Source organism: Malania oleifera, chromosome 7 (assembly GCF_029873635.1).
Source record: "Malania oleifera isolate guangnan ecotype guangnan chromosome 7, ASM2987363v1, whole genome shotgun sequence".
NCBI classification, from domain to species: Eukaryota; Viridiplantae; Streptophyta; class Magnoliopsida; order Santalales; family Ximeniaceae; genus Malania; species Malania oleifera.
In genome coordinates this window covers 28,163,902-28,183,437 of record NC_080423.1, presented here as the reverse complement: position 1 = coordinate 28,183,437, position 19,536 = coordinate 28,163,902, and the positions used below count along the sequence as shown (strand labels likewise).

The 19,536-nt window shown below is 36.7% G+C and overlaps 1 protein-coding gene across 2 annotated transcripts in view; it reads right to left on the bottom strand.

Moving 5' to 3' along the window:
* The window catches only part of LOC131160112 (nicastrin), a 92,325-nt gene that overhangs the window by 15,576 nt on the left and 57,213 nt on the right, over window positions 1-19,536 (bottom strand). For both annotated transcript variants that reach the window (XM_058115455.1, XM_058115454.1), the window contains exons 11-12: window positions 11,421-11,540; window positions 2,952-3,023 (exon numbers count right to left, since the gene is read on the bottom strand). In XM_058115455.1, coding sequence (XP_057971438.1) covers window positions 2,952-3,023; window positions 11,421-11,540 — 192 coding nt within the window. The remainder of the gene's footprint in view (window positions 1-2,951; window positions 3,024-11,420; window positions 11,541-19,536) is intronic.

Sequence of the window (19,536 nt, the reverse complement as noted above, 5' to 3'; positions counted from 1 at the left end):
AATTAATGAAATTACTAGGAATATCCAAAAAATCCCTTGGTGTATGCTGTTTTCAGATGATATCATGTTGATTGATGATAATAGGAGCAGAGTAGAATCTATGTTAAAAATTTGGAGAGCCACATTAGAGTCTAAAAAGTTTAGGATAAGTAGGAATGAGACTGAATATATGAAACGTAATTTCAATAATGCAAGGAGTAGCAATAAAGAGAAGATTAAACTTGATACTCAAGAGATTAATAGCACTGATAGATTTAGATATCTTGGATCTATTATGCAAGGTAAAGGGGAATTGAAGAAGATAGATAGGTTCGGTAAAATGGAGGAGTGCATCAAGTGTATTGTGTGATTGTAGAATACCCTTAAAATTAAAAGGAAAGTTATAAGAGGGCTATAAGACTAGCTATGTTTTATGGTTCAAAATGCTGGGCAACTAAGAAACAAAATGTACAGAAAATGAAAGTTGCTGAGATGTGTATGTTAAGGTGGAAGAATGGTTTAACTTTAAAAAAAAAAGTAAGAAATGAACATATATGTAATAATTTACGCATAGCACCAGCTGAAAACAAGATAAAGGAGGGGCGACTTAGATGGTTTGGGCATTTGAAACGTAGGCCTAGTAGAGCACCGGAGAGTAGGAGTGAATTAGTTATGGTTTCTAGCACGAAAAGGGGTAGGATTAGGCCTAAAATAACTTGGAAGGAGATAGTGAGAAAGGATTTAATATCTCTTAATCTAATAGAGGAAAATGCTTTGGATCGGAAAAGGATTCACGTAGCTGACCCCACCTAGTGGGACTTTAGGCTTCTTGTTGTTGTTTGTTTATGGTTGAAGGCAATCTAATTTCATGCTTTCTTAAAACTCAACATTGTCCCTCTCAGTTGCACTTAGAACATAAGTTAACTAGAGTTGGCATTCTATACCTGGATGATAGTTACATCAATGAATGAAAATTAAATATGTTGGTCTTTCATTACTCCTTATATAGATAGACCAAGGTTAAGTAATAATGAGAATGACATTCTGCCATAATAAGAGGAAGGTTCTCAAGGTTTTGGGTAAGAAGCATGAGATTGATGTTTTGAAACAAGAACACCACCAAACATACAAGGTTTCTACTTCCAAGGGAAAGATAGCCAAATCCACTATGGCTCAATGGTAAAAAGTTCATCTCACCTGACATTAGAGAAGAGTTCAAACCCCAGTAATCCCCATCCTCAACTTATCAGTGAAAGAAAAAAGGAAAAGAAAACAAAAAAGAGAAAAAGAAAAGGAAAAAGAGAGATTAACAAAGCTATTCATATGCTATATGAGTGCCTGAACTAGCCAAAATTGGAGCATTTTTGCTCTACCTATTTAGAGAGTCCAAAGCTCTCGCTTCTCCCTCCCGTCAAGTTTCTGATGTGGGACACACCAATTCATGTTATGTTTAGTTTCTGTGTCAAAATTATGTCATTTTGATATGTAAAAGACGAATATCTTTAATGAGCAGAGATCCCACATCAGATTTCCTGCGACTGTGCTTCTAATGAATGACTCAACTTCTGGAAACTTTGAAAATCTCCAACCTCTCTCTCTCTCTCTCAACACACACACACACACACACACACACACACACACATATGTATATATGGGAATGCTACACTAATGCCCTGTCCCATCTGAAACTTTCTCTCTCTCTCTACACACACACACACACACACATACATATACATACACACATATATGTACATATGGGAATGCTACACCAATGCCCTCTCTCTCTCTCTCTCTCTACACACACACACACACACATATACATACACACATATATGTATATATGGGAATGCTACACTAATGCCCTATCCCATCTGAAACTTATACCTAAAGCATTCAAGGACTAACACATTCAAGGCAACCAGCCTGATACAACCAGATGCCTATCTGACTCTCCCACTCCGCAGAGCTCTCAAAGCTCTCTCCATCCCTATCTCCTTGAATAATCAAAAGGGTTGGAGAAGAAAACGGATGGCTGGAGATGGAGGTTGGCAATGCACCAGTTGGGATGGTTTCTGGTGGCTAACAGCAGCAGTTATCTGTGGTATTGAAGTATTAAGAAGCAAAATTTGAAAGAGAAGTTTCAACAACAAAAAAATGAAGTGATCAGAAATAAAACTTGATCCGCTGACAGTCATGAAGGATGCCAGCAGCAGAAATCACAGCAGATTATGGCTACTATGCCCCCACCATCATTAAGACATGTTGCTCTCTCTGAAAGTAAAAATATCCAAATCTCTCAAAATCCCCATCAGTTTATCAGACACCAGAAAAGGAACAATGTGTATAATTATCTACGATGGGTTGGAACTTGGAGTAAACCAAACCATGGGTTGTATTAAGGTAACCAACTCCTGCAAATCTCCGTCGATAAGTCAGCAGGGGAAATCAATGATGTGCTGCAACTTACTGCATATCTCCTTGATAATTCAGCAGGGAAAATCAATAGTGTGCCCTGCCTTGGTTAGAGGTAAAACAAACAATAGGTTCTAGCAGGGTAACCCATCTTTTGAATGCAATGAAACCACACCAGCTGCCACTGCTACCGCCACAAAATCACTACTAGCCCCAGTAAACGCAAAAAAATAAAAATAAAAATAAAAAATAACACTAAAGCAGACAGTTGAGCAACACTACCACTAGGGTACACTATGCAAAGTGCCACAACCAAAACCATGCCACCACAGTTATCAGCATTCACACCCACCAGTGCCTTCATCTTGGTTATATTTGACACCACCATTCATTTCCAATACACATAAAAAATTTCTAAAGAAACAATAAAAATAAATATGAATGCCCCCGACAAGACATTGACACAGAACAACACGAAAAAAAGGTAGGTAATTCACTCAGTTACAAGAAGGAAGAGCAAAGAAAAAGGATATTAAGCTACAAGAACAAATACTTCTCACCCCTGCTGCATGAGCGAAAAAATTTTTAAGCCCTTGACTTGAAGCCTTCCCGACAGATCCAATTTCCATGACCTATGAATAATCATTCAACATAAAAGCAACTTGTTTATTGAAAGGTTTCCATTTATAAATAAAAACATACAAGCTCCGGCAGAATTATGAAGCATCCAAATATATTATTTCCAAGCTAATTATAAAACATGCATTACGTAATAATATATAATTGCATTGCATATGAAGACTCAAAGAATATGTAAATAAAAAAAATAAAACTGCTCCAACTGAATTACAAACCATCCAGTTTATACTACATAAACCAAACCAGTGTACAGGCATGATATAAGTCAAATATTCTGATTTAACTACTCAAGTATAATTGGTCTAGATCATTGAGTCAAGGATTCCCCAAACTGCTGGACATCCTTTTCCTCTAACTGAGTCTGCCATATAGCATGGCATATAGTCCTCACTAGACAATTCCGTAACATCAATTAAAACCCACGTGTGTAATTTCTTAAGAAGAGCAACACATTTTCTTCATCCATAGGAATTATGTTCATTTCAACAAGGGTTATGTATCATTCTAGCTTTGGTAGATGCTCCTGCACAGTTTCACACATCAATTTATATTATCACACGATCACATTTTGAGGATTAAATTTTTGGTTATAATGATCAATAAGTTCTACTAGACCTTTGACCATGTCCTACAAGCTTCACAGAACAACATTTAATGATCTTGGAAAAGCATTTTTGCAGGATGAAAAGTGCTCTCCTGCTACTTTGGGATGCAAACTTCAGTTCTTGTTATTCAGCAGAACCTACAGCCAAATATTTTTTAGTCCCAGTTGATCCAGCTTGGCAGAATCAAGGCTTAAAGCACTTCTCCTTGAACAAAACACCATTGAATTTAAACAGACTAGAAGGCAAGTTGAATTTATTGTAAATCGACTCATAGCACAATAAATCTATAATTCTAGATGGGTGAAATGAACCTTTTGAGGACTTCTTTAGGATACTAGTGAAACCTTATAAAAGAAAAGCCCAATGACAATATAAACTCTCTGCAACTTTCATTTATTAATCTGAGTTCTTCAGAAAAGGATCAGGAACAGAAAATTTCAAAATAAATGCCTTCATTATTGTGATTTGAGCTTGTACCTCCTAAAAATTTTAATTCTCAACTTCAAAGAATGCCAAAGATGGCACACGCAGCAGATCCCCATACTCATGCATTTGTACAGTTTGAGGACTGCACTTGATGCACAAAGAGAACAGTTTTGGAAATTCATTTAAAGAGTTACGCTATATAGCATCAAACAATTAGGATGACTAAAAATGGAAGATGAACAAAACAAGAGATTTTAGAGTTTTAACGGGAACATAGTTATCATTTATCTGACAATAGAAAGGACTGAAATAGCTGATAAAGTTGATAGGCGTTCAATTAAAGGCTGCACTAGTTGAAATTAGCCCCCAAAGAAATAACACATTGAATAAATTATCAAATAATTCTAAACCTTGGCCATTTTCTGCATGTGAAAAATACAATGAAATTGCCTCATATATAAGACTTTTAATAGCCGGATTATTACGTACAACTTCTATAATTGATTATCACGCGAATACAGATAGTGAATGGGTATGTCTTCAAGAAGTCTCATCTTGCACGAATTTTAGCCAGTATATTTAGACTTAAGAATCTTTCAATTGTTTCCTTGTTCTTGCACAAAAGCTTGATAGATTCCCGTCCTTGTTTTGCTTCAGTGATACAAGAAGCAACAAGACATAGGAAGATGCAGAGTTTGGCAAAAAGTGGTATGCTATCAAATTCTTGAAATGAACGACAATTTCCAAGTATAATAGACAAGGCCAAGTTATTTCCTTGAACCAAACAGGTGAAATATATCTAAGGCAACATTCTAAAAAGCCACCAAAAAAAAAAAAAAAAAGAAGTTGGTTTGTGGCTCTCAGCGGTCAACTACAAACATAAAAGAGTACCAGATGCAACTGGTCCAGTCAATCAACAACTGGGCTGAGGAGTAGCGAATTTGGACTTGAGTTTCAACACTAAAAGAAAACCTCGAGCAGATGCTAAGAAACTCAGAAAGAGGTGTGTTACCTACAATTAAAATGTAAAAGATATGAGATGGTGCTGATTACAACTAATAATCAGCATTAGCAAAGAACTCAATGACATTGATGAAGACAAGATATTAACACTATAGAGGATAAATTTTGAAAGATGATTTTTCGCATTTGTCATAAAATGAATATTGCTGGAGGAAATTGTCATGATTGCATAAATTGGCAGAAAAGGAGTCATGTAACCGACCCCACCTAATGGGACTTAAGGCTTGGTTCATTGTTGTTGTGATTAAAAGAATGCCATTTCATGAGACTTGGTAATCATGCAGCCAAAGCAAATGAACATCCAAAGCCATAAAAGATCCATGTTAAAATGATACATGGAAACAGGCATTCTATCGCCTACATAGGAAATTGAAGAGGAGGATTGAAATTGGTTTACTTTTAATTTTTTAAAAATCAAGAAAACCCTTCTTACTAAAAAGCAACTGGTGCAATGCACTCAATCAATAAACAGCATAGGTAAAGCAAGAAAACGAGAAAGAAAAAAGAGAAAAGAGTAGACAAGAACACATTGCAACTTTTATGAGCATCTACTAGAGGTTTACTTGGATCCACACCACAAATTCAAATGAATAAGAAAATATGGGTGAGATACCCTCATAAGAGTAAACAAACATCTGTCGCTCAAATTTTGAGAAAAATATGACAAGATGAGCTAATGAAATCAAGGAAAATGAAATCAAGGGAGGTCACTATCAATATTGTACTCAAGTATCCTTTTTAGTTGAAATGGCATTTAAAGATGAAATACTCTAGAAAACTGCCAAAAATGGCCCACTGACGTCAATTATCATCTAATCAGTCCAAAGAATTGGCTAGCAGTGTTCCCACATGGGCGGAAGGCTGGGAGCGGGTCCAGTACATATCACTTGGAGGAACAGCCGCATCTGGATCCGATATCTAGTCATCAATTCATCCAATGACTTCATGGTTGCCAAAGAAGCAGCGGGAAGCATCAAACACTTCCAATGAGATCCATGGAACAACTCCTAGATAGCAAGCAGTAGCTGCCAGTGCAACTTCATAAAAAGCAATCAAATGTATAAAGAAGAGAGTGAAACACATGTAGTGGGCATTATAGCGGTTCTTTCTTATCCTAGAATATGTCTGCAAAAACCTGGTAGTCCACTCTCAAGCAGAGCCGAAATTTTGATTACATACATAATTTCAAGTATGATCCAAGGATTTTGAATTAAACTTGCATAGCATACTTAGGTTATAAATTCTATCTTGCAGCGTTCATGGACTTCTGTGGTAGAGTCTACCACTTGGTGTATTGCATTTTTATGAGCATGATTTTGCTAGAAGTTTAATTGTGTTTTCTGGTGATTCTACCAAACCAGAACAAAAACTATCTAGATTAGAGATGTATTCTCTAAGAGATCACTAAATATCAGTTAGCCAGTCCTGGGAGATTCACAGAAAGATCTTGAATGTCCTCAGGATCCCTTAATTTGGTTGACTAGTCTGAGAATATCAGCTGATCACAATTCTTAGGATATTTTCAGTTCAGTTAACTTGCTCATAAAACTCATCTTTATTGGTCCTCAGATATTAATTTACCAGTTTATAGTCAGACAAGGAAAGGAAAACTGCAGACGAGAAATCAAAAGAAGAAACAAGAAATAAAGGGGAAGATTCTCAATAAATCAATTCAATCCAAGCTTCAAAACCATTACATAACCTAGTGATTTAAATATCCAATAAGCTAGAGAAAAAAGAATATAAAAATTAGGAACTGGAGGTGTTAGCCTTGGGTGACAGTTTTTTGTTTCAAATCTTTGATTGTATTTTTTATTAACTTCCAAGTATTCATTTTCAAATTGTTCTTAAATTTCTGCATTTTCTTTCTTTGTATCATCTTCTTGCCTTCTTGAAAGCCTTGGATAAAACAAACCTTATCCATATTTAACAGGCGAAGGAAGAATTTGTCCTGTAGGCCCAAAGAAACACAAGTTGCAAACAACTTTGGGCTTTCTGCTTAATACTATTAGGATACTTCTTTCCTAATAAATAAAAACCCAGAATCTACTAGATTATCACCTAACAAAAATACAGTTATAAAAATGCTATGAAAATAAGAAAAATCATAGAAAACATTAAAATTAAAGTTTGCCAAAAATCTCGAAACTTCCAAGTGTGTTGAAGTTGACTTGCAGGCCTTGAAGCTCACACTGCCTCATTCTCCCCCAGTTGGTAAAAATTTGACCTCAAATTTTAAAAATACAGAAGGATAAAAAACTAAAGATCCGTCAAGACATAGGCGGCGGAAGCAGGGCCACTTTGCTTTTCAACTCTAATACGATTAAAATTTTGAAGACTAAGTACTTTCCTGGAACAATAAACTCAACATATGCTCCCATGAATAACTTCAAAACTAATGCTTGAAAAAATGTATGCACCAAAATGTATCTACGATGTGGGGAGGAATATAAATGCAAGTCATGTTAATGGTCCATCAAATGTACCAGAACATTCGTGAGAATGAAGATGTATGGCTAAACTAAAAGTTCCCTTCAAAAGTCTTCAGAAAAAGGAAAAATGCACTACACAACCTACTATGTCAATATTGCAACCGACTTGATGACTGAGCATCCATGTAGCATGCTTAAAAAAGAGTTTTCCACTACAGAGTTCAAGTCAACCAATTTAACGGAAATTGTCACAGATAAGCTCGTCATTGTATAATGCATGCCCAACAAGGCTTCCATGAAATGGCATAATTCCAAATGAAGTATATTGGCATCTTCACAAGTCTAAATCTTCAAATAGAAAATGGCAGTTCAGCCAGAATTTACATAATTATAGGGAAGGCAAACTTATCAATTAGTACAAAATAGAATCAAAATTTGGATGGTTCAAGGTTGATTATTATGTCATGCAAGTCTAAAGGCTAAAATACAATACAATGCACATTTTAAATTTATAAGTGAGAAACAACACTGATGCAAAAATACGCTACAAATGAGATTGTCTTTCAAGATATTATTAAAATATGAAAGCCATGGGGGCATTACGTGCTGATTTATCTCTCTTTTCTAACTACAAAGAAACCAAATACATTGATGAAAGAACAAATAGAAATGAACATAAACCAAGTGGGCCAAATGTCAGGATCTATATTCCTATTTAAAACTCAAGGCCAACATGGTAATCACTTCCCTGAGCCAAAGAGCTTCCTTGTTGGCTAGAATGACAGTGAAACTGAAAGCAGCCATGGCCAAACTAACTGGGCAAGAATTCATGACTACGGACGACAAAAAATATCATACTTTTCTTTCATTTTTTTTTTTTTTTTTTTTTTTGACAGATGAATGGGAAAGGGGAAGTAGGGCCTATGGTACACAAAATTGTCTCTGCTTTCCACTATCCTGAAAAATCAAATGCCAATCAAATTCTATCTTATAAAATTCCCATCAAAATTCCAACAAATTATCCAAAATATAGCAAAATCTCAAATTTTAAATTAAATTTGTCGAAAATTTGTCCATGGAACAAAATTTCCTTGAAATTAAAATTTGAGATTCAAAACAAAGATAGTAATTTCCATTCTAATAAATCTTCTTTCTTTTATTGAAAAAATATTACAAGGATATGAATGCTGGCCTTTTGACCTTTGAAATTCAACAAAAATTGACCTTAGATCTGAGACACATGATTTTATTCGTTCTTTTTATGTCTAAATTAGCCGTATTTGCATAATAACTAATACTTAACTAGTTTATGTGCTAATTCTTGCATTCTTATGGTTAGTAATAGCCTCTAAACTTTCATAAAAAGTCCATGTTTCAGTACTAGTTTCCATCAATATCTAAATTGAAAATTGACACTCAAATCTTCATTGCAATTAGTGTACTTTTGACATCTCAAAATTTTAGTCAAAAATGAAATTTAAAACCTTGTTTGGGCACTTGGGTAGTGGGCAACACGGTAGTGGACCTAGTTGCCACCCCAGCACACCCAGGGGAACCATTCTCTAATTTGTTATAAAAAGAAGTCCGCTAAAATGTAAAGTACATGGAACTAGTGAAATCAGCTTAAATTTTTTCATGGAAAATGAGAATTTTATTTATAGAGGAAAGAATATACAAGGAGGGATAAAAATCCTCCTAAAAGGTACAAAAAGATGCAAAACAAAAGAAAAATGAAACATGCCCAAGAAAACATCACCAAGCAATCACACTAAAGATCAAAGAAACCAAAACATATGGAAGCGAAGGCCCATATGATGGGAAAATATGTTTTTGTACCACATCAAATCAGTAGAGCTAATCATCATATTTTTGTCGCTCGTGAAATCATTAGAACTAATGATTATAGAAAATGCGAGGCTTTCACACCAGTTAAATGACCCATGAGATAACAAAAACTGTACACCACCATAATCTCCTCACTTTTCATTTTATGCCAACATATTCTAAAAGCAGTCAACAGAAAAGCCTCCAAAGAACTAGGGCATACCCAACACTCACCAAATAAACCAAGAATTTTGTTCCATAAACTCCAAGCATCAGCACAGTGAAGAACATGAATCTCATAACATGCACAAGCACATTCCACAAACATTCATAGACAAGGCCTTGTAAGGCCTTCTAGTTTGAATTAACTCCATAAAGAATGGCCATCAACATAAAAGCCTTACCCCTTAAAGGAAGCCTCAATTTTCTAAAAAAAATTAGTAAGATGAAAGGAATTCGATGAAGCAATCTAACGAGAATAAAAATATTTACAAGAGAAGAGACTGGAAACATCCAAATTCCAAATCCTACAACCTCCTTCATAGGAGGGTTTATATGAATCCAACAAAAAAGCAGAGAGAGCCCCTCAGTCTCACTGTCATCAAGGTTCCTACGAAAATGAAAATCCCACAATACACAATCTTCACTGATAACCAGAAAATTAGATAGAGAATGTAGACACAAAGTAATGCAAAAAAGAGAAGGAAAAGCACGGCTGTAAAAAAGAAAATGTTCACACACCAAAGGTCCACCATCCCTTTTTATTTAGAATAAGGAAATAAAAAAGGTGAAATCTGCAAGATAAATTTTCATGAATTTTCATGATGAACTCTATTTCCACATTAGCATCCTATCCATTCCATGCAAACTTAATTTACTCTTTATCATTTCATTTCATAGAACTAGTTTCCAAACAGAAATGCCATAACCACTAAAACCACAATTTCAGCTAGTCCCTGAAAACATTGCATGCTAAATTTCCAGCTTAGGAAATTGGATACAGGTGGAGTAGGAATTCGAGCAAGCAACAAAATCAGCTATTACTGCCACAACTCAGTGTGACCAAGCTTTATGCTTGATTAGAGAGGTAATCATCACCCATAAAGCATGTAAAATGGCAAATCCAAGACTCCTTACTTTTTTATTCACTAATGGAATTTATAAACACATTGAAAATAAATGGTACACCTAGGCACAACTCACTTCCTATGAAAAAGAACTTCCTTGAAAATCAAGCTAGATATTCTACAATTAAGATATTTATTAAGAATTATTAATCAGGAACCTACAGGATCCACAATTTTCTTCCCACATTATTAATTATGGCATCCAATACCATGATCGTTAGATTGCCACCTTATGCTTAAGCTGCTAGGTTGTGAGCCAACAATGTATATCTCAAGCTTTAACACTCCGTGAGCAGCCCGATTGCATGTGGAGTTAGAAACAAACAATAAATAACACTTAGGGAAAACATAATTTTTAACCACCACATAATATATGTGGGCAACAAGGCTAGAACCCAAGCCCTCCAGCAACCTTAGCTCTGATACTATGCTATATTACCACTTTATGTAAAAGATATATCAAGCCTCAACTATAATTAATAGTCTACTCGGAAATTACTTATAAACAAAATTGTCTTAAGCAAGAGGCAGATGGCATGATAAATTGGGATACCCCTTTGGTTTGGGCTTAAGGACCAACATAAAAATTACTACATGTAAGCTCTAGAACTACCTAATGGTAAAGTCAAGGTCTTTACACAGTTCCTAATCTTTCACCAACTCAGAGAAATATCACCCCAGATAAAAGATGATAGTAGAACAATGAAATTCACATTTTCAAGAGCAAAATATTACAGAGAATCAAAACTTAACACCTTGGACCCAAAGAAATCCTTTATGGAGTTGCAACATGACTATTTCAGTGGAAGATAGTTATACTGCTACTCATAATAACAGACCAAGTAATAAAGAGCATAGCTAGTAGGTTGTAAATTCAGGACAACTAGAAATTTAAATGCTTCTGAGTATAGATAAATTTTAACTACATTATAGGATTAAGAGAAGAATAATACCGACTCAATCAAAGTACTATTAAGACCATTAACAGCATCAGAATGTAGATCCAGTTCAAGTAAAAATCGCCGGCTGCCAAGATAACCCCATGATTCTCCAGTGAAAACCATAAAAACAAGCTGCAACAAAATTCAGAGGTCTATCAATAGAAAAATAAGTAATCCAGATGATGTACAGAGGCTCAAATGGATGAATGACCATATAACCAAGAGGAGAAGGCATAACTAGCCATTGCAAAAACACAACCAGAATTTGAAACAAATACAGGAGACAATGCATTTATCAATCCTATTAAATAGCTGTCAGAAGACTGCAACATATACATGCAAAAGTAAATCAAAAGAAATCTTCAAGGTTATTTCAATGAATCCCACTCTTTCCCCTTTCATTCTTGTTTTCTACAAATGCAAGGAATTTTATTAGGACTATTTTTAGTACAACATGCAAAGCATTTTCTTGTTTCTATAATTATGGATTAGTGAAAAGATCATGCAGCAATTCCGTATTGATAAGATGGCACCACAAATTCGCAATTTCATTTCCTCATTAACTTCCAAGTGAAGTTTGGAAGTCAGTACAAACCCTATGCTTGGTATATAATTTATATGGGGGCTGCATGCTTAGCAATCAAGATTGACTGAAGCGAGTTTGATTTAAAAAATTGTGGCAGTCATAACCATCATGAATGTTACGTTAGATATCACGTTCATGAAATTATTTTTCACATTAGCATACTTGTTAACAACACATAGGTTCACATATTTTGATCCCAGAATCCTTCATACTAATGCATTAACTGATTTTTAGTAAATTTACCAGTCAATATATAACATATACTAGCGTGAGATGTTATCTTGGTTTCTTTAGTTATTTGGCTAGGTGCTGACAAATGAGGCCATCTTTATCATATGGATGCCTATACATAGATCATAGATGGGTACTTGGCACTGAGTTGGGACTCACCACACCAAATATCATGCCAAAGAAACACATCCTCCCCATTCCCCACGAGAAAATGAATGTAAGAAGATATTCTCCCACCCTTCCTTGCTGAATTCCCAAAAACTTGTACCATAGCCTTCATTCACCTCTTTTGAGGCCCAACCATTATGATGGACGTCATATTTAGCAGCAATAACTTCCCACCAGAAAAAATTCTTCGCATACGTGAACTTCAAAACTCACTTCCCCAAGAGTGCCTTATTAAAAGTAAGAAGGGATCTGAGTCCAAGACACCACCTCCCCTTTTTCATGCATTGTAACATCCCCATCTAACAAGATTATCTTTAGATTCCTCTCCCATGCTCCCCATAGGGATCTTCTTTGAATACCTTCTATTCTCTCGGCAATGACAATAGCGATGGGAAAAAGTAACAAAATAAAAAGGAAGGTTGGCCAAGGTACTCCTAATGAGTGTGAGTCTACTGTTGAGAAATTCACTTGTGAGTTTGTCCCACATTGAAAAAATTGAGTGGATGATGGATGTTTATATACATGGTTGGGCCCAAGACCCAATAGGCTTAAGCTTTTGGGTCAAGTTGGTGTTCACCCATGTGTATCAAGCCCATTCATGGACTCCTCGGGTGCTAACAAGTGGTATCAAAGCCAACGGTTCGTAACTATGGGTGAGCGACATTGTAAAAAAAAAAGTCGAAGCATGAAGTTAATTCTCCTGAAATGTTAACAGTTCAAAGATCAAGTGTGTGATTAAGGCCAATACGGATCATCTAGGCCTAGAAGATGGATTCGAATAGGGTCAAGACGTGGGAGATAGGATTGGTTCGAAGGCATGTTGAATGCAATCCGAGGCACGTAAGACGCAGTGGTAAGACCCACTTGAGTAACTGTTGGAGAATTGGGCTTTACTGCCATGAGGGAGATAATTTCCGTTCAATGGGGAGCAGCTGGAACTCACAAGTGAGGGGGAGATTGTTGAGAATTCCACTTGTGAGTTTGTAAATTGAGTGGATAATGGGTGTTTATATACATGGTTGGGCCCAAGACCCAATAGGCTTAAGATTTTGGGTAAAGTTGGTGTTCACCCATGTTTATCAAGCCCATTCATGGACTCCTTTGGTGTTAAAATTTGCCACCCCTTGAGAGGAAGTTCCTTTTCCAATTGGCCAGTTTCCTTTCAAATCTTCCAATTATAGGGTCCCAAACCCTTATCTTTGAACTTGGCCCCCAAGGGGAGAACAAGGTAAGTAATAGGAAAGGCTCCAAGTTGCATCCTAAAAGGCCTGCAAGTAAAAGCCAAAATCACAAGGCCCCATAGGAATGATTTCACTTTTTCCCATATCCACTTCTAATCCAAGAACTGTTTCAGACCTAGTAGGATGCATCTAAGATTAAGAATTTGATCAGATTCATCTTTGTAGAAAATAGTAGTGTCATCTTCAAAAAGAAGATAGGAGACTACCAAATTTTTGCTATTTCTTCTAATGGTGAGCCCCTTCAACAGGCCTTCTTTGTTGGCTATGATTATCATATGGATCAAAACATCCATAACCGTGATAAATAAAAGGGGACAGAAGGGATCCCCTTGTCTCAAACTGCACGAAGATCTGAAGAACTTGGTAGGGAAGCATTTATGAGCACTAAGAACGAGGTTATAGAGATGCATAGATTAATCCAATAGCACCAGATTTCCCCCAAACGAATCCACTTGAGGATATAAAGCATACATTTCCAGTTCACAGGGTCAAATGCCTTTCCATATCCAGTTTACAAATCGCTCCTTTTTTCCACCCTATAAGTAGCCATCAACAACTTTGTTCACGTTTCACAATAAGGGAAGCATCCATGATCTGTCTGCCTGCAACAAAAGCATGCTAGTGTTTCCCAGTGGCCTTTAAATTGCCAACTTGAGCCTACCAGCAAGAATTTTGGAAAGAAATTTATACAAGTTGCAAACAAGGTTGATGGGACAGAAATATTTGATGTTTAAGGCCCCCACTCTTTTAGGGATCAAAGAGATAAAGGTTGAATTAATGCGAAAGACAAATCTACTTGAACTGTGAAAATCTTTGAAGACTCCAATTATATCCTTTTTGAGAATGTCCCAGTTCCTTTGGAAGAATGCCATATTAAAGCCATCGGGACGAGGGGTTTCGTCCCCATTGCAGCTCTTGGAGGCTATTAGAATTTCCTCTTCCTCAAAATGCCTCTCGAGTCACCAAGTCGTGGAGAAGCCAAGCATTTTGAAAGAGATAATAGTTAAACATTGGTTTCTAGGAATCCTGCTCAGTATACAGATCCCTGTATAAACTGCAAATTCGCCTTTTAATATTCTCTTCTTCCACAAGAAGCTCACCCTCCACTTCTACTTTAGTTAACAAGTTGAATCCACAATGCACATTAGCAGCTCAGTGGAAAAAATAGGTATCCTTATCTCCTTCCTTCAATCAAAAGGCCTTAGATTTCTGTCTCCAACTGATTTCCTCCGTAGTAATGAATTCGGCAAGGGCTTTTCTAAGAGCAACTATTCTGGATTCATTCTCTACATTTAGGTCCCCTCTAAGAACCTAGTCATCCAACTCCTTAATGTTGTTTAGGACCTCATTCTTCCTTAGAGTAATATTGCCTAAAATAGTTTTGTTCCACCACTTCACCTTATCTTTCAGCAATTTCAATTTTGAGGCGACCACAAAGCTGCCATTCCCTTCAACTTGCATGTCGTACAACCAATTCTTAACCAAATCATCAAAACCTTAATGTTTAGAACACATGTTCTCCAAATGGAAGGGGGTTGGCCCCCACTTAGTTCCTTCTGTATCAAGTAAGATGTGATAGTGATCCGAGATGGCCCAAGGTAGTAAGGGATTGTGTAGCTTTCATGTAATTCTCCTCCCAATCAAAGGAAATTAGAGATTTGTCAATCCTTGAGTAAGTAGGACACTCTCTTGAGTTTGACAACGTCAAAGAATTGCCAATGAGGAGAAGGTCAATGAGGGCATAATCATTCACGAAGTCAAGAAACTCCAAAATGCTGGAAGACTAGAGGATCTCTCACTTCATTTGTGAGAATATAAAACCGGGTTAAAATCTTCCTCAATGACCCAAGGGGCATCCCATTTTCCAAGAGCTCGTTCCGGATGAGCCTTCACTTGGACCATAAACCCTAATGAAAATTCATGAAAACTTGTCATCCAAAGTCCTGAACAAACAGGAACTGCATGACATCAAAATAGTATTTAACAGAATGATACAAAAAATCCACAAATAAATCACTACACATGATGAAAATATCACCTGCCATGCTTGTGACATTTAACGGAATCCTTTTGCAGCTTATTATCCCCATATGCTAAGCACCAACCAGTGATTTAGAGATTCAACCTTGGCGTCTTGATTTCCAATCATTGAGAAACAACCTTATAAAACGCTTTTTGGTTTTATCATTTAACCCCCTTACATTCCCAAGTGATTAATTTTCTCAACATAGGTTCCAAAAAGTCCCGCTGTTTCCAGCCTCTCACATGTCTGAAAATCTTTCTGGCTTGTCATAGCTTGCAGAACATTCCAGTCTCTTCAGTTCCTTGCTAGTTCCTTTCTTATGGCTACTGCCTTGTGGTTTTTTCTCAAGAATTTTCCCTTCTCTTTTTTTCTCAATTTCCTCAAAACACAATGCTCTTTCTTCAGAGCCTTCAAAAGAAACCCCAATTGACTTGCTAACTAGGCTCATTTTGTTAAGAACCCAATCTGATACCTGCAACTTGATGCTGGGGCTGCTGACATCCAACCTATTGAGATCACTTAAGTTGGGCAGCAATCCTCAGAGTTCAACCCGGGTTATCTACAAGGATAATCACCAAGTCTTCCTCTGAGCTCCTAGGCTTCAATGGCTCTCCCCTTGAGTGTTCGTCAGCCAAGGAAGACATCGCTAGCTCAAGTTAAGCTTGCTATGAGACAAGGGCACCAAAGTGAAGTGAACCTGAGAGCCCAGAGAACTGGTTGGGACAAAGCTAGAGGAGAGAAGGTAGGAGGCTTTGGGTTCAACAGGAAGCAATGGAGAGGTGGCCTGGATGGCAAAAAAGTTCGAAATTGAAAAAAAAGTGGGTTGGGATTTGAAGGGCCCACAGGAGGATGAGACCCTAAGTCTTTGAAGCAAGAGATCAAAATGCGAAGAAGAGGATTAAACGTTGGAAATTCAAAATTGATTTCACTTGACTGCCTGTTGACCAGACTTCCATCCCGAACAAGACTCACGAAAAAGCGTGTATCCTCACTCATCATCTCCATCCTCTGCAACTTCTTAATGGAGAAAATGAGGCAACCACCGCAATCAGGGAAGATGTAGTTTACCTCAGAAGAAGCTGTTGGCGAAGGTGCTTTAGGAACGACCTGGGTTTTCAGCTGTAGAGGCTGGAGAGGCCAAATTGAAGGCCTTGTCTGCCCTGGCCATGTCTTTGAGCTAGGAGAAAAAGTCAGGATTACTCTCCTTCCCATCTGTGAGGTGGCGTGGAACCAACCAATCGAGTCAAAGCCCTCTAGGAAGGCTACGACTCCATCTGCTGACATTGCTCTCAGTCAGGGCAAGAAACTTACTGGAGTTGGAACAGGAGGGTCTTCTCCTTTGATCTTGTAAAACTCTTCCAAAAGGGGAGAAGGCATCTGTCCTTGCAGCTTCTCCAAAAAACTTCCATCACCAAGAGGAGCCACTCGATTTCCCTGTCTCTAGAACGATGGAAATTCTGCCTTTCGGCTCTCAATTATTCTAAGAGGACTAATGTTCTACCCTTCTATCACAAGGCCAAATATTTTCGTTCAGTTAAGACTGAGGTCCTCCATCTCTTAGCATGGTGGAGGGAGAAAGAAAGAGCGTAATTTTAGGTCACTTTCAGAAGCATATTAATAATTTTTAAAAAAACTATAAAATTGCAATCTGTTAGGATTTGACAGAAGAATAAATAAGAAATCTAGAGCATAGTGTTTCCTCTTAGCCATGTGGATTTCAACTTTCAAGGTGGTTGTAACTTGTAAGGGGGTTTCTCACAGATCTTAGGAGTTTTTTTTACAAGATTCTTATCCTCCTACTGCCCCCTCTTTTCTTCTCTAGGTACATGGCATCTGAACTTCTATTTTGTTTCTATTTACAACCCTAATCACTATTCCATATTCCACCCAATAAAATCCCTAAAACCCTAGAGTTTTTTCTTGCCCTTACTACCATAAAACCCTAACCTTAGCTACCAAAAATCCATGTTATTTCACTGCACAAAACCCTAGTCTTAATTTATACCATAATTGCAAAACCTAGAAGTTGAAGTGGGTCTGGGTCTGCATGGTCTAGTGCAACATCCTCTCAAAGTTGAATTTCCATGAAAACCTTTTCTTACTGGCTCTGTCCAAGTTATCAGAAGCACATGGTTAATCCAATTAAAAAATGACAATTTTTTCATTCTATAAGATGGATCTCCAATCAAATATCCAAATAACAAAGAAATGAGATTAAGATAGATTAGGTTGGGGAATATATTTCAAACATGTAAAGGAAAAATACTCAGAAGGAACAATTCCTCCACGTAGGATTTGTAACCAACCAACTCAAGTAGCCATTACAAAAGTGCTGCCCTCCAGCCTCTTATGACGTCTGATAGTGATAGACACCAAAAGTGGCAAGGAATTACACTCTATCCCATAAAATCCCTGAACAGGTTGAACGGCCTTTGAAGATCCTAGCATTCCTCTCCATCCACAAGGTCAAAAGAATGGCTAAAACAGCTGCACTCCAAAGAGCTCTACCATTTCTATTCTTTCCAAAACCCCCGAAGTTGACCACAAGCAGCTCTCCCACCTTTCATGGAGCCACCCACTACTCTCACCCCCCCCCCCCCCCCCCCCCCGCGGCCCCGGGCGGGCAATGAAAAAGGGGCATTACAAAGCTGCAATGCCACTCTGCAATGCATGAAGAGATAAGCATTTCGTTTCATTGGTTTCACAACACATAATACAAATGTTAAGACTGAGGGCCTTCTCCTCTGACGCAAATCATGCATGTTAATCTTTTCCAAGATCACAGTCCAAATAAAATCCTGAAATCTTCCTAGGCTCCTTTGCCCTCCAAAAGATGCAGTTCCAAGGATAAATTTTGGAGGTGGGCTCAAAAGGTGAGAAAAAAGATTTAGAAGCAAACATACTTGAAGAATCACCCTTCCACACTCTCTCATCCTCACTGATAGAAAGGTTATCCTAGTCCAACAAAGAAATAAGTGTTAGCCCACTAGGTTTCATGTTGACTTTGATGATGACAAAACAAATAAGAATTAGTGCATGTATTATATGAATTTGTGCTCCATGAATTATTACGTGATATTTATTTTCTTTTATGGTTATATACGGAAATCATTTTTGGTATTTAGGGCTAAGTATGTTAATATCTAATTAGAAAGCAAATATATCAACTTGAGTATCATATAGTAAAATGACCATATATTTTTATTGAAGGCTCCAAATGTGACAAGGCCCTTCATATTTAAAAATTTAACTCACAAATCTTTTCAAGAACATTCAATCTGACTATTACATATTTAGAGCTAAAATGGGTGTTTTTGTAAAAGTGAACCCTATGTCTTTGAAAAAAAAAATCAGACTATAATTGTGTACTATTTTTGAATCTAGTTCTACATTTTATTCCACATGAGTCCAAAAATTATATATTATTTCATATAAAACTAGACTCATCATTCTCTCCAAAAAAAATTCATGTAGACATTTTGGAGCTATAATGTAGGAATAATAATTAATACAATATGGTCATTCTACACTGCTATAAAGTCAGAATTAGAAATAAGTATGCTGCAGTAAATTAGACATATCTTACTGTAGAAAATTTGAAAATATTTCATTTTTTTTTTATATGAAAGTAGATGTTATGGGGCTTTCAAAACGATGTGGCACATTTAATTTGAATAAATATTCTATTTTTTATGAATTTTACAAATCAGCCAACAGATTTTGACCACTGTCATAAAAGCAACTTAACATATTTGTAGTGTTTGAATTTTATTTCTTCAACAGCTATTCCAATTGGCATGATTCTTTTTTCATCAGAAACTAGACTCGTTGATAAGTCAATATGAATTTTTATAGAATTTTATTTGGTATTTACATGAA